Source organism: Silurus aristotelis (genome assembly GCF_946808225.1).
Source record: "Silurus aristotelis genome assembly, chromosome: 8".
Lineage (NCBI taxonomy): Eukaryota > Metazoa > Chordata > Actinopteri > Siluriformes > Siluridae > Silurus > Silurus aristotelis.
Genome location: NC_139581.1, coordinates 29245608 through 29260607, shown reverse-complemented (window position 1 = coordinate 29260607; position 15000 = coordinate 29245608). Strand labels below are relative to the sequence as shown.

General features: G+C 43.9%; 3 protein-coding genes and 1 long non-coding RNA gene across 9 annotated transcripts in view; 1 reads left to right on the top strand and 3 right to left on the bottom strand.

Annotated features, from left to right (window-relative positions):
• The window catches only part of slc36a4 (solute carrier family 36 member 4), a 16639-nt gene extending 8874 nt beyond the window's left edge, over positions 1–7765 (bottom strand). The window contains exons 1-10 of one of the 3 annotated variants that reach the window (XM_083549084.1): positions 7321–7765; positions 6752–6845; positions 4366–4456; positions 4071–4159; positions 3876–3971; positions 3718–3802; positions 3061–3321; positions 2802–2900; positions 1651–1820; positions 1276–1445 (exon numbers count right to left, since the gene is read on the bottom strand). In XM_083549084.1, coding sequence (XP_083405210.1) covers positions 1276–1445; positions 1651–1820; positions 2802–2900; positions 3061–3321; positions 3718–3802; positions 3876–3971; positions 4071–4159; positions 4366–4456; positions 6752–6845; positions 7321–7336 — 1171 coding nt within the window. In that variant the 5' untranslated portion in view covers positions 7337–7765. Of the gene's footprint in view, positions 1–1275; positions 1446–1650; positions 1821–2801; positions 2901–3060; positions 3322–3717; positions 3803–3875; positions 3972–4070; positions 4160–4365; positions 5620–5954; positions 6846–7320 lie in introns of those variants that run through there. The other 2 variants (XM_083549085.1, XM_083549086.1) reach the window with 2 other exon arrangements.
• Positions 6884–7307, top strand: LOC310730225. Its single transcript, XR_014534769.1, has 2 exons — positions 6884–7013; positions 7116–7307. It is a non-coding gene; the product is annotated as an uncharacterized lncRNA (long non-coding RNA).
• Positions 7766–8680: 915 nt separating the features above from the next.
• smco4 (single-pass membrane protein with coiled-coil domains 4) lies at positions 8681–13201 on the bottom strand. The gene is made up of 2 exons (XM_083549094.1): positions 12931–13201; positions 8681–11184 (listed from the first exon to the last, which is right to left on the bottom strand). Exon 2 carries the CDS (start codon positions 11143–11145, stop codon positions 10960–10962), a length of 186 nt encoding a protein of 61 aa, XP_083405220.1. The 5' UTR covers positions 11146–11184; positions 12931–13201; the 3' UTR covers positions 8681–10959.
• A 498-nt stretch (positions 13202–13699) lies between these two features.
• The window catches only part of ccdc150 (coiled-coil domain containing 150), a 9247-nt gene continuing 7946 nt past the window's right edge, over positions 13700–15000 (bottom strand). For all 4 annotated transcript variants that reach the window (XM_083549079.1, XM_083549082.1, XM_083549081.1 and 1 more), the window contains 2 exons: positions 14688–14837; positions 13700–14570 (listed from right to left, as the gene is read on the bottom strand). In XM_083549079.1, the coding sequence (XP_083405205.1) occupies positions 14442–14570; positions 14688–14837 (279 nt within the window). In that variant the 3' untranslated portion in view covers positions 13700–14441. The remainder of the gene's footprint in view (positions 14571–14687; positions 14838–15000) is intronic.

Here is a 15000-nt window from a genome sequence, read left to right as displayed (position 1 = left end):
AATAATTGATAGGATTCTGCCTCAGCCCTCTTTCTCAGTTTGGTAATGTATTTTATCTTGGAGCTCTGCAATAGGCCTCAAGGTGGAGCTCCATGAAAGGACTGATTCACAAATTAATGATGGGGTCCGGTTACAGACCTTAGGCGTAATTATGTAATGAGTCTCCAGCGCTGGAGCTCTGTCATATTCCTCAGCTCCGTGACAGTGACGTTCTAAAATAAATGATGGGGTTCTGTCACATGCCTCATTTTGAGTTATGTAACAAATCTAATAGTGGGACTTTGTCATAGGTCTCAGGGTGGAGCTCTGTGAAATGACTCATTCTGAAAGAATACATCGGCTTCTTCCACAGCCCTCATTCGGAGTTGTGTGTTGAGTCTCATGGTGGAGCTCTGTCACGTGCCTTATTCTATAATAAATTATGAGGCTCGTAGTGGAGCTCTGTGAAAGAGTTATGTATTGAGTTATGTATTGAGTCTCATTATGGAGCTCTGCAATATTCTTCATGGTGGAGTTCTGTAAAATAACTTGTACTGAAATAAAGAATGGGGTTCTGTCACAGCCCTCAATCTGATTTATGTAACAAATCTGTCATAGGCCTCAGGGTGGAGCTCTGTAAAGAACTTCTTTTAAAAATGATGGGGTCTGGCACAGTCCTTAATCTGAGTTATGTGACGAGTCTATTGGTGGAGATCTGTCATCTGTCTGCCTCCTTATATTATAAAATAGTGGTGGAACATTGAGAAGCTTCATTCTATAATAAACCATGGGCCTCATGGTGGAGCTCTGAAGCCAAATAATGGTAGACCTTATGGTGAAGCTCTGTTAAAAGTCAGAGAATAAAACACCTGCTGGGCCGCATAGTAAAGCTACACTATATTTCTAATACTGAACGAGATGATGGGTGACATCACAATGATGAAAAATTCTCAAAATAAATAATAATCTCTTTCTGAATTTTATGAAAAAGTCTATAATGGGAGCTCTGTCCTGCAAAATGCCTCATTTTGAACTACATGATGGTTACAATTTGGTATGAGGCCCATTGTGGAGCTGCACCACAGGGCCCATTATGGGGAGTTCTGTATCTCCACCATAAGACACATGGAAGCTAATGAGGGATCACTTTGCTCTCTCTCTCTCTCTCTCACACACACAAACACACACACACACAAACACACACACACACAAACACACACACACACACACACACACACACACACAACTTTTAAACTCAACAACTTGTGGGGATGTGTGTGTGTGTGCTGCACTCACAGGTAATGCAGGTCAGCAGTGCACGTGTGCATAGGTCAGTGTGTAGTCTCCATCGTTCTGAAGCACGCTTACACACAGCAGGTACCACGATCTCGGCCGCGACGAAGAACTGAACAGCAAACGTCACAAACACCCCGAACGAGTAGAGCACCTTCACCAGGAGATTAGACCTGCAACACCAGATAATCCAAACTCGATATGTTCCTCTAGCAAAACCCTTCAAAGTTCCACAACAAGGTTCCCCTATGATAGAGGGTTCTCATTCAAGAAGCTAAGAACCCTTGAATTATACAAAGAACTTCAGAGGAACCTTAGAGAACATCCAGATATCAGTGAGATTCGAGATTTAATGAAGATTTGATGTAGTTTCGTTACCACGTGTCATGTGGCAGATTGAGGGTGATGCTTCCTTTGATGTCCTCACCGAAGCAGAGGTAGCCAAGCGTCGCCAAGGTTACGTAGAGGACAATGACGATACTCATGGAGAAGTCAAGAGCAAAGGGGAAGCGCTTCGGCTCACGCATCTGGTTTTCTACAGGAAGAACCTGAACCGCACACATCCACACACACTGAGATAAACATGTGCTAATACAAAATGCTCCTCATGTAACACTACTATGCTACGGAGATACATTATGGGCCTCAGGGTGGAGCTCTAGGACAGGCCTAATGAAAAAACTAAACAAAATAAAAAAAGTTGGACAGTCTTATACTGGAGTAATTGTAACTAAATACTGGGGCATGTGGTGGAGCTCCATGATAAGGCCTTACATTGAGCTAAATAATGGAGCTTGTGGTGGAGCTCCATGACAGTCCTCATAAAAAGTTTATTTTTCTTTTAAACGAAAGGTGGCAGGTCTTATACTGGACTAAATGTTTAAACATATGACCTCTGTGACTGTCATCATGCTGAGCTAAATCACGAACTGTGTGTTAGAGCTCTACCACAAGCCCCAGTATTGAACTAAACACGGTGGGGCTTGTGGTGGAGCTCCATGATAGGCCTTATATTAAACTAAATGATGGGGCTTGTGGTGGAGCTCCACGACAGGCATTATAATGAACTACAAGGTGGGTCTCACTATGCAGCTCTGTTCCATGCCAGATGTTGGGCCTGAAAGTGGAGCTTTTTCACAAACTTCATACTGTGCCATGTGTTGAAGCTTCACAGTAGACCTTATATTGAGATGATGACAGGAGTAGGAGGTCTTAAACCGGACTAAATGATTAATCACATGACCGCTGCTTTTTCACAGTCTTCATTTAGACCTGAATCATGATCTTTGTTTTGAAGCTTCATGGTAAACCTTTTATTAAACTGAATACTGGGGCTTGTGGTGGAGCTCCGTAATAGGGTTTAAATTAAGCTAAATAATAGACCTATCATGGAGCTCCATGACGAGCTAAAATTTTCTCTCTCTCTCTCTCTCTCTCTCTCTCTCTCTCTCTCTCTCTCTCTCTCTCTCTCTCTCTCACTCACACTCACACTCTTACTCTCACACACACACACACACACACACACTTACCACGCCGATCCCTTCAAAGGCAAAAATGGCGGTTCCGAAAAAGAAAGGGAACTTTTTCCACGTGGAGACGTATGGAAGCCGCCTGGGGTCACCGATGTCCTACAAACACACACACACACACACACACACACACACACACACACCCACACACACACACACGGTAATACACTTTATATTAAGTACTTTAAAATCCTCCATAAACACAAACACATAAAGACACAAACGTCACAAACTGACACACACACACACACACACTTACAGTGAGAATGTAGCTGAAGATGAGCGTGAGGCTGGCAGCCATTGCGAGGTTGGCTGCAGCACACAGAGGTGCCATGTTGCTAAGGTCCCTGATGAAGGTCAAAAGGATGAGGAAGGGAAGGAGGAGGAGCATGTACACTCGCTGGTCCAATCCCGTCGCCGTGGAGACGACAGGGACTCCGCCCACTTCGGAGCTGTTGGAGGAAGACGCCAAGACTGCTTCCGATGAGGACGAGGAGTTAATATAGTGTCCCTCTACCACCTACACGCACACACACACACACACACACACACACACACACACACACACACAAGAAGGCCATTATAATATAAGGTCTACTGTGAGGCTCCACCACACGGCTCAGAATGAAGGCTGAGACAACGCTCCATGGTCAGGCCCAACATCTGACATATGACAGAGCTGCATACTGAGATGCAACTTTTAGTTCATTATGAGGCCTGTCATGGAGCTCCACCACAAGCCCCATCATTTAGCTCAATATAAGACCTATCATGGAGCTCCACTATGAGCCTACCTGGATTCTGATTGGAAGAGAGCCTGTATTCGATTGGGCTTTATTATTATTTTTTTTTGTTTCCTGACGCGATCGCACCCGTTAACGAGCCGGCTCGAAAGTAATCAGACAGTTATTCGCACCTGTTTGATGTTCTCCGCCAAGAACACGAAGTACACGCTGCAGAAACCCAGCTGGGTCATAACCAGGAAGAAGTTCACCAACATTCTGGAAGAGAAGAGAAATCGGTTAATCGTCGGTAGCTAAATTATCTCTAGCTCTGCGCGACGGCGTGCCTCACCTGCCGAACCCGGCGCCTTTCCTCAGTAAGTGGGAGGAGCTCGTCTCCATAGCAACGGCCACCGTTTCACTATAGCTAAGAGGTGACTTCTTAAACCTGAGAGCGAGATGGAAGAGATGATTATAAATACCACAGACACACACACACACACACACACACACACACACACACACACACACACACATACAGTTTTACCTCTCGCTCAGCTGGTGGCTGCAGTTCACCAGGATGTGCATGCAGTGAACACACACAAATCCCATCAACACCAAACACACTGGACCCAACTATGGAGCAACAAGAGAGGCAAAGAGGGGCTTTGTATTAATTAAAGAGATAATCGAATCCTCTTGTATGTTAGAAAGTTGTCCGATTGCGTGGAATAAATCAAGATTCCGAAAAAACTTCTCGGATCAGCCGTTTCTCCACATGCGCTTATTCTAATATATCAGAAGAAAAGGCTAGATTTTACCCACAGCCGGTCGTGACTCACCAGTATCCCGGCGTTCCTCAGCGCCAGCGGCAATCCGAGCAGCCCCGTGCCAATGTTCCCTTTCAACAAATGAAGTAACGTCTGGGCAAAACTGAGGGAAGAGGATGAAACGGCGAGATGAGCGCATTTTTGGTGGACTTTTACTCAGAGAAGGAAGTTCAGATGCTTTGAGCTCAGATGCTTTGAGGCTCTTCAAGCCTAATTTGTCTGCTGAACTGGACGCGTCATGGGGGATTTATACGTAGCTGGTTTTTAGGTCATTTACAGGGACGTGAGAGCTTCTGTTCGGAGACGCTCAGCTCGTTGTTTCCGTCTCCTTGAGGACGTTATTGCGCTTATCTTGTGTTGTGATGGATCAGGTCAGAACGCCCTGGTACACAATACACTCACAACCAGAGACAATCTCTCAAGAGACAATACTATAGACAGGAAACTGGGATATATTTTAGTGTTCAGGTCTGGAGGCATACTTGGCTATTCCATCATCTTCACCTTCCTTAGCGAGGCAGTTGGCATCTCGGCGGTGTTTCTGGGGTTGTTATTATGTTGGAAAACTGCAGTTTCTGGTTAAGGCTTCATGTTCTGCTTCTGAATGTCACAGTACATGTCGGAATCCATGTTTCCCCTCAATGACCCGCAGCTCCCCAGTACCATACCCAGACCGTGATGCTGCCACCACCATACTCGACCGTAGACAAAACGCAATTTTCTTGGTGCTCCTCAAAAGGGCGCCGCCACACATGCTGGACACCATCTGAGCCTAACAAGTTTGTCTCATCAGACCACAGGACATGGTTCCAGAAAGCTTCCGAAGAGGCTCCTTCTGGGACGACAGCCTGCAGGCTGACTTGTTGCGGTGTGCGGCGTACGGAGCACGGAGCACCGCCGAGCGGACCTTCTGCTTCTGCAACCTCTAATGCAACGTTTCAGCACTCACATCTGTTTTTTGTAGCAGCTTCTGCACCTGACGCACAGCACAAAGACTCGACTCCTTTGATGGACTCTTGCGAGGTATGTTCTGAGTGGAACCCGTTTTAGAAAACCTCTGTTTGACCCTGAACACTTTCTGATGATTCTGACAAAAACATGAACATGATGAAAAGGACGTGTGGCTTTGCACGGTTACACCACGTACAGCTCTTATCACTGAGGGTCGACCCACTTTTGTTGAGTTATTTAGACAATAATGTCTGCATGTTGTTATTTTTAGAGAACAGTAAATCTGTACTGCTACACAAACTGCACATCGATACTCTAAAATATATCCAAGTTTCATTTCCATAGGTGGTCCATTGAGTAGATACTACAATAGTTGCTGAAATTTGAGGGGTGCACTTACTTTTGGGAGAAACTGTGTATATATTGGGGGTGTTTTTTTATATATTATATTTATTGTTTTTTAACTTCTGTGAACGTCGACAGTTTACATTTTGAAATAAACTGCTTGGTTTAAAAAAATATATATATCAAAATTAAATCCAATCAAATTTAATTTAGAAACAAAATGAAATGAAATAGTTTACATTTGTTAGACCCCACCCCCTTTGATTTCTAAAGATAAGTTCTACTTTTTTTCAGCATATTTTAACAAATGTCTTCATTCCTTCCATCCTTCATTCATTCGCTTACACAAAATGCGGGGATTGTTACAATTTTGTCCTTTGAAGAGACATTTTCGAAAAACGAAAAAATCCTTAAAAAGAATCCTTATCGTTATTGGCGTAAAAACATCGCCGATTTCGCATGCGCCTACAAAATAGTGTACGAATACGTGTACCGTATACATGCGGTTTTGCCAAAAGTATTGGGACACCTGCTCGTCAGTACGGAGCGTCGCATTTCACATTTAGTCCGAATTTCCTCTTCTAATTCCCTCCACTCTTCAGGGAAGATGTTCCTCTACATTTGTGGAGTGCGCTTATGGATATTTGTGTGTTAACGAAAGGCAGGTACTGATGAAGGTGAGGAGTCCTGGGGTGCAGTCAGCTTTTACATTCATCCCAAAGGTGATGAGGGATGAGATCAGGAGATCTTTCTTTCCAAAGCATCTAAACCAGATCTTCAAGGAGCTCCCTTTGTGCACAGGGGCATCGCTTTCCTGCTGGAACAGGTTTGAGTTTCAAAATGTTATGAAGACCTTAAGAAAGGTCAGGTGACCCAATACTTTTGGTAATATAGTGTGTATTGTATAGTTTATAGTCATAAACAGTGTGTAATTTAGAGTTGATGGCACACATCACTCATTTAGTGAATGCTGTACAGCTCTACCTCTGCCAGGTTAACCCATATTCCACGTGACTCCTTAGTGTTGCGATACGTCATATTCACGTAGCTGAGCGCACAAGCGTAGAATATGTTGTAGTGTATCTTTCGGATCCCGACTCACGTGATGCCTTGCGCCTGTTGCTCCCCGTCGCTCTCCTCGTCCGAGTTCTCTTCCCGTCCCGCCTCGTCCATCAGCGGGGTCATCATCTCCATATCTGCTCGATCGTAAAGCAGGATGTGGGCATAGTGGTGCGTTCATACAAGAGTAAACGTATAAAAACGTACAAACTGCGGCTTATTTACTATAAAGTTGAACATGTAGCAAGAGAGCTGTAGGAGCTGAAACAGTGCCCCCTAATGTCCATTGTGTTAAATAATATAACGTCAAAGAGTGGTCACTTTTCTCTTCTGGGGTGCACAGAAATTCTCCTTAAACCAGGTGCTTGACTCTATACGCCACATGTACATTACAGATTAGCGGACAGCTCTCGTCACATACCCCAGCGATGTTAGGAAGCTGGGGTCGGAGCGCAGGTTAAAGTTAGGGGCCTTGCTCAAGGGCCCGAGAGTGGCAGCCTGGCAGTGCTGGGGTTTAAACCTCAGTCTTTCTGATCAGTAACCCAAAAGTTTACTTTTACACAACTTTTTATGCTAAAAAAAAAGAAAGAAACACAAAGCTCCAAGATTTACCAAGTCGCTGCTCCATCTTTATAGCCCACTGTGGGAGTGGGCGTGGCCTCAGCACGTCTCGAGCGCTTCGACGCGGTGGCACGCATCGACGTGTGTTTCAGCGTGAAAAACACACGCACGCACCCACCCGCGCGCGCAGAACGTGAACGTGACACGCCGTAATGAGCGTCACGGAGAAGAAGAAAAAAAAATACACGCGATCGGATCAATTCGCGCGCGTCGAAATCACCGAGACGTGAAGCCGGTGTTGACGTCGACGCTGCCTGCTGCGTGTGTCCTGAAAAAACGTACCGAACAAATCAGATCTCGTGATTTATGTGCGTGTGTGTTCGTGTCCACGGTGCGCTCGTGAGTTGTTCCGCCCTCGCGCACGGCATCGCCGACGGAATATGGGGCGAAACGTCACCGACATTCCACGTAGAGAGAGAGAGAGAGAGAGAGAGAGAGAGAGAGAGAGAGAGAAAGAGAAAGAGAGAGACGATGGAAGCGCCTCTTAAAGGAGCCGCGCGCCACGACGCCACGCGACCTGTCGCGTCTATTGCAACGCGGTCGCTCGCGAAAGTACGTTTTTTGTTGCACGTGCGATGTGAAAAACGGTGCAACGTTCATGCAAAATAATAATAGTGATAAAATGTAACAAAACAAACCGATCCATCTCATTTCACACTTCTTAATGCACGCAAGAAACGTCACGTGCTGCTTCTTTTTTTTTTTTGGCTTTCTTTCAGCCTTTTGTTGCATGCCAACAATCGCTCGTGCGAATGCAATGTAACACGAAGGTTGCAAGTTCCTTCACGCATTTCCAACCAACCGGTTAGGTTGCTTGAATCTGATTGGTCAGTGGGTTGTGACGCAAGTGAAGCTAAACGCGTTTTTTAAAAACCCAAACTAATAATAAAGCGCGCACGCGAGCGGATGAAATTGCGGATGCGACGTGTTTAATTGCACGTGAAGCGTTTTCTCTCGTTTATTTTGTAAACTGCGTTTTAATCGACGCGTTCACCCGGTTTGTTTTTATCGAAACGGCGTCTAATCGCCACGTTAAGCTTTTTCCTGCGAACGTTTCCCTCTGAAGATCTGAAAAGGAAAAAGATTAGAATCAGGGGGAAGTGGAAGCTTAGTGGAGAAGATGTTTCTGTTCATTTCTTAACTTCACATAGCATATATGGGGGTCACGTGATAAAAGAACGAACGACACTCGGACTGGAAGAGTGCCGTATGTAGATATGGTCCATATTTAAAAACGCAGAGAATCAATTTATTCAGTATAATTGAGGTCTTCCAAGAAGTCTGATGTAATTCCATGTTCTTGTAGACACGTCATACAGAACATCGAAATGAACTCACACAGGAAACTCGGTCACTTTATCACATTATGTTTAATAGATTTCTAAGGCACGTTGTTGCTGAAGCTGCTTCCAGCTAGTGTGTGTGTGTGTGTGTGTGTGTGTGTGTGTGTGTGTGGTGCTGGGAACATGAATAGACACACACTTAGTCCACACACACACTAGTAATCAAGGCACACTGATTTGACATTTGGTTTTTAGGTCCACATAAGTGCAGAAATAAAAATACAAAGGCTACAAATGAAAGAAAAAGAAAAAACGTGAGAACGATCATCAGCGACGTGACGATGTTTTAGATGGACAGTAGCCTGGAGTAAAATGCGACGCTGTCGTCGTTCTGAGAGCGAAAAGCAGTCAGATGTTGTGTTGAACGTCGGTCCAAAATACGGAACTGATCCAACCCTATGACACGTTTTCTCCGGCGTGCGATTAAGACATGAAGATGAAGACCAATTGTTTTCATCTTTTCATATATGACCACATATAATAAGTCAATTTTTGGGATCAGAATAAATCGCGAAGGCGGCGTCGGGTATCTTTGGCGTCTCTTGTGAAGGTGTGTAGCTAGTAATGCGTACGTGAGCTTCGCTAATCTGAGAAACGTGACTGTGGCTCGATTCGAAGGGTTTTTGACGCCGAGTTCGGTTTGCGTTTAACTGCTCGGAGACATTACGTTTTTACAGGCCGTGTCCACGAACGACTTGCATAGGATATCGAGAAAATAAAACTGCGCAAATAATAAAATAACTGCGTGACGCGTGCTGTTTATTTTAGATGACAATTAAAGAAAGAAAATTCTGGATCTATCAATTTATTACGCATGCGCGGTCGTTGATGCGTTGGGAACGTTGAATCGCACATGCGCTGACATATTCCATTGCAAAAAAAATCCATCACGCCCTACTCCGGCGCATGCGCGATGCAACACCCTCCACAGCTCTACAGGCTGCAGTGAGGATATGTCTCCGACAGAGGCCGCTGTGGCTCAACATTGACGCTGATGGTTGTAATTGCATTAAAGTTGCAGTGTGGCTGGAAAAAAAAAACATTCATTAATGTTAACGATCAATTAAAAACACGCCCCTTTTTTTCCATTTCTTCAATTAACAAACAAGTAAAAATCGTTGAGATGTTATTCGCAGCATTAATACATCTAATACACTGGATTGCTGGTCATATTTGGTGCAACAAATGTCATTAAAATTCTAATGAATCCTTATTCATCCAGACTTCACTTCACACAATTCATTTCAAATAAATTCCATGTAATATCATCCAAAAATAGTGTTCAAGAACGTCAATATGTGTGTAAACACTGCAACCCCAAGCACCCAGACTTCCCCGATTACCTCAGATACCCACTGTGGGACGAATTAAGGTACATCTTGTCTGATTTTAACACACTCCTCATACATAACCTGTGTTCCAAACACTGATAAACGAATTGATTTTATTTTTTAAATAAAGTGTAGCTTCGAAAATACCCCGTTTAATATGACTAACCAAAAACCTTAATATAAGAGATTAGCGCTTTATGTGAAACGCGGTCCTGAAGAGGGCGACATGGAGCGATGTCTCAACTCGGGTCAAAGATTGTAAATTCGTGCGGGCGATAATAAAATAAATCTGTTACAGGTAACAAAACTATGTGCGCGTTTGAAGTAAGAAAGCTAGCTAACAAAAAATGCTAACTAGCAGATTCAGTAACTAGCGTTTGGGACACGGGCATAAATTCGGAGTGTGTTCAATTGTAGCTTGTCGTTTGAATAAACTGTAAATGCTGTTGAGGATGTGTGTGTTTTGGCATCTCTTTGAAGTGTAAGCGTAATTATTAAAATGTATGATTAATACTGTGTGTGTATGCTAAAGTTCGTTCCTGACGTCTGGAACCGTCCTCAAATCAAGACCTGCTTGCTTTGGCATGTAACCGAAAATTCGTATTCTGTTCTGAGAGCGTTTTCCCTGCGCCCTCGATGAGTTCCTCTGCACATAAAAGACCTCCTTGGAGAATTCTAGGCTATGGGCGTTCCAGTCGTGTCTTTAATGCGTCTATGACTCAAACTGAATATACCATACCCCACCCTGCTGTAGGAATTAGGGCACTTCAGCCCCAATGTGTTGCTACATGCCTTATGAATTGCCATCATGCTGGACAGTGGTGCATTATGGGACTGATGTGCTGTAATTTCAGAGGTCGAACGCTGACTCCGGATGCGCTAAAAACAGGACTGTAACGCACCATGTATCGACAGCTAGAAAAAAAGAGAAACGAGTGAGAAGGAAAACTGGGAGGCTACTGGACGGGTCCGGGTCCGGGTCGCGTGGCGACGTAGACGAAGAGGACGATGAGGAGGATGAGGACGGCGAGCGTAGGGAGGACGACAGTGGCCACCTGCTCGCGCGCCTTCTGCATGGCCTCCTTCCGCTCCTTCTTATCCTTCCAGGACTCCTTCTTCGGCTTGCCCTTCAGCTGACGCATGGCATCCGAGTCGTTCGCAGCGCCGTCCGGGTCGTTAACCTGCGAGGGGGGAGGGGGGGAGGAAAAAGCACAAAAACGTCATAGAGAGCTGAAGGAGCTGTAGGATAGTGCGTTTAGATGGATATTTGCATATCATTAGCATAACCATGCATATTCAACAGGCCGCATCTTTTTTTTGTTCTATTAATGTTTCCCCTTTGCATTTACATCCCTTCTAGAAATTTCCTGTAGTCATGGCAACTGTGTAAAGATCAGCAATGGTAGCGCGCACACACACACACACACACACACACACACACACACACACACACACCACCCATCCTGGGAAACAGAAAGTAGGAGTAAAACGCTAGTTCCTCAGGATGTGTGTATGTAATAGCACATAAGGGTCTTTTTTTCATCCCCTGTTTACATCCAGCTGTAACTCTTCCCTAGTTGAAGTGCCCTACATAGGGTGCCATTACTTTTGTATTATATAGAAATTAGAACCAAGCCTTTATACCATGGCGGCCTTCAATTCTTAGCGGTCAGAAGCGCAGAACATCGCAACTTCGTATCAACACGCTCCTCAGTACGGTATTATTTCTACAGTAACCCGGGGGGGGACGTACGGCGGACCCCTGGGTCCCGTAATCAACGCCTCGAAATAAACGGAATACAAACTTTTTTGTTTATTTGTTTTTATGCAAAACTGCTGATCTGGTGCTTTATTTGTTTTTGTTGGGTTTTTTTTTTTTTAAGGAAAAAAGTCCTTTATATAATATTGCTGGATGGAGTCTCCGGGGTTTTTCTGCCTAATTTGTTAATAAAAGTAATTATCGCAAAGGATCTGAGGTGTAAAAAGAAAGAAAGAAAGAAAGAAAGAAAGAAAGAAAGAAAGAAAGAAAGAAGCTTTCTCTTGACACATATCCATTACAAGGGAATTTCTTTTATTTTTTATGTTAGAAAACTGGGCTCAAATGTGGTACAGGGGCCCTAAGGGCCTTCCTCAGGGGCCACTTGGAGGTGTTCAGGGTTGAACCCCTAAATCCAGAGATGCAGATCCAGAACTTTCTCCTAGTTATATACAGTGTATTGTTCATTCAAATTCAACTCAAGAAACAGAAAACAAGCAGCGTGAAAAGTGCCATACCGCGCATGCGCACTGCGCTCACACCGCTCAACATGTGGTGGAGTTATTCTTGTGTACGGCAACTGTAAAGGGCCAAAAAAAAAAACCGGAAGTTTTACAAACTTAAGTTTTAAGTCCATTCACGCGATTAAAACCTACTTTTTAATCATAAGAAAATGGAGAACTAAGCACAATAAATTCATTCGTAGTTTAACGCGAATTTTAGATTCTAGAAGCCATAAATCGAGTAAAATACAAACTCTGAAGTGAATCTTTTTACACCACAAACCCAATCCGCCCCAAATATCAGAACCAGTCCAGTTTCTAAAACGGGTTTAAAATCCTGTCCTAAATCACTGCGCGCGCACTACACAAGGCTACTAGGCAGTGTGTGTGTGTGTGTGTGTGTGTGTGTGTGTGTGTGTGTGAGAGAGAGAGAGATAGAGAGAACCAGAGAGTGTAATGCGACGTGAGGCGCTTCATGTAGAACAAGCAATAAAACAATATTCTGCCCTGTCCTTTCTGCCCCAGTCTCTCCTGCCCCTGTCTCCTCTGCAGAATGGAGGAAACCCCCCACACTCCTGTACACAGTATGTCCGGTTCCAGCGCGCGCACCGATTGCCAACTTCCAGCGAGTCGCGTGCACGCGCACAATTTCGCTTCTTTTCGCTTACCTCGCGGCTCTGTAACTGCCCCGGTGTGTCACGCGCTCGCGCACCGCTGGGTTTCCTCTCTCTCTCTCTCTCTCTCTCTTTTTTCTTTTCTCTTTCCGTTTGTTCTGCGCGCACGCGTGCGTGCGTGTACGTGTATGCGCGCGTGCCTGTGTGTGATTAAGTTCTACACTCGGTAATGAAAGTGTCGCGCTCGTGTTGCCCTGCGTGGCTCGTGCGCCGCTCTCACCGGGATTACGTGGCAGAACACGGGCTCGAGCGCCGCGGAGAGGAGGAGCGAGTAAGAGGCGGGGAGCCGGGAAGCGCGAGCGCCTTAATAATAATAATAATAATAATAATAATAATAATAATAATAATAATAATAATAATAATAAAAGTTATAAATGAAGTTATACATACATTTAATATAAACAAAAAATAATAATAAATAAAAAACTTTTTTCAAAACAATAAACAAATATGAATAAATGATTATTTAAATAATGAAACAATTAAATTGAATAAATATATAAAGTTTATGTAATAGTTATAATTAGAACATATATAATATTTTTAATAATATCAATTATAATAATAAAAAGTGGAAGAAATGATAATAAAATAAATAAATACAAATAATGATAGTAATTAGATAAAACAATATTAATATTATAATAAATCATTATTATTTTGTTTGATAAATAACTAAAATTTATAAAATAAATTAAGAATAGGATCAATGGTGAATAATAATAATAATAATAATAATAATAATAATAATAATTTGAATAAATTCGTAATGAAAATGTATTTGTATTTATTTGTTTGTACGGGTCTCCAGCGTTGATGCTTTGTGACATTCGCGATTGCGTTAAACGACAGGCGTGTCCGCCTCTCCACCACCACCCTATCACAACCCTGTCCACCACCATTCTGTCCATCACTCTGTCCTTCACCACTCAGACCATCACCCCCAGTCATCCACCACCACCCAGTCCTGGATTCATTTCCTACAACAGTCATACCAATAAAACTCTGAGACTCCTGTATTCCTGAAAACGAAAATTCATGAGAAGTGACGCTTCGTCTTGCAAACAGTTTATTTATAGTTCAGACGCACAAACTATTTAAAGACAAGGTGAAAATAGATACGCTAGTAACTGTTACCTAGCGGTCAGATGGATGACCGGCAGCTGCTTAGCACCGACTGACCAGACGCAAAATCACGAATGTAAAGAGATAAACTCGTACACACACAGTGCGAGTACGGCTAATAACCGAGGCTACTGGTTTAGCCGCCGGATGTGTAGATGTTGCAGTGTGTTTATGCTAATGTGCTTCAAAATGGCAGTATTTCAACAAGCTAGCTAGCAACTGGAAATTTCCAGGCCTGATGCAGTATCATTCGACATTTTTGTCTAGTTTCAACAATAAATATGAGACCCTGAGGAGATAAAGGAGGTTCTTGTGTTCCTGTGCTGAAGTGTGTGTGTGTGTTATGTCACTGAGTGTGTGTGTGTGTGTGTGTGTGTGTGTTATGTCACTGAGTGTGTGTGTGCTGAAGCTTTGTAGTCATTTGCCATGCGGTCCAGCTCTTTCTTTGCCTCCCAGCGCTGCAGTGTATAATCCCAGCGTTCCAGCTCCGGCTCAGCCACACACCCCACCTTAACACACACACACACACACACACACACACACACACACACACACACACTCAATCAATTCATCACTGTAAATGAGAGGACCCTTTTTTTACACACTAAACCTCACAGTTGCAGTACCTTACTGGGACCGTATGCAGTTTCATTCCCGTCGTTCCGGAAGTCCCCCGATTGCCCCGGAAACGAGGCCGGGCTGTGTCCCGATCCAACTTTCAGGCTGGCGAATTTGGAGCGGAACCAGCCGTGTGCCTCCTGCAGGTTGTCAGAGATCTGCGTTCGATCGGGGTTTAGGGAAAGAAACGTGTGAACACTTACGGTACAGCAACTGTGTTTGTTTTTTACTCTTTTTCTAATAGTAGGGCAGATGATTGGTTAGTGGTGCTGTGACTGACAGGTGGAGATACAGGAGGCTCCGCCCATTCGGACTGCACGT

What these genes read in the sequence shown, in the direction of transcription:
- smco4 (XM_083549094.1), bottom strand. Translation starts at nt 11,145, where the DNA reads ATGCGTCAGCTGAAGGGCAAGCCGAAGAAGGAGTCCTGGAAGGATAAG.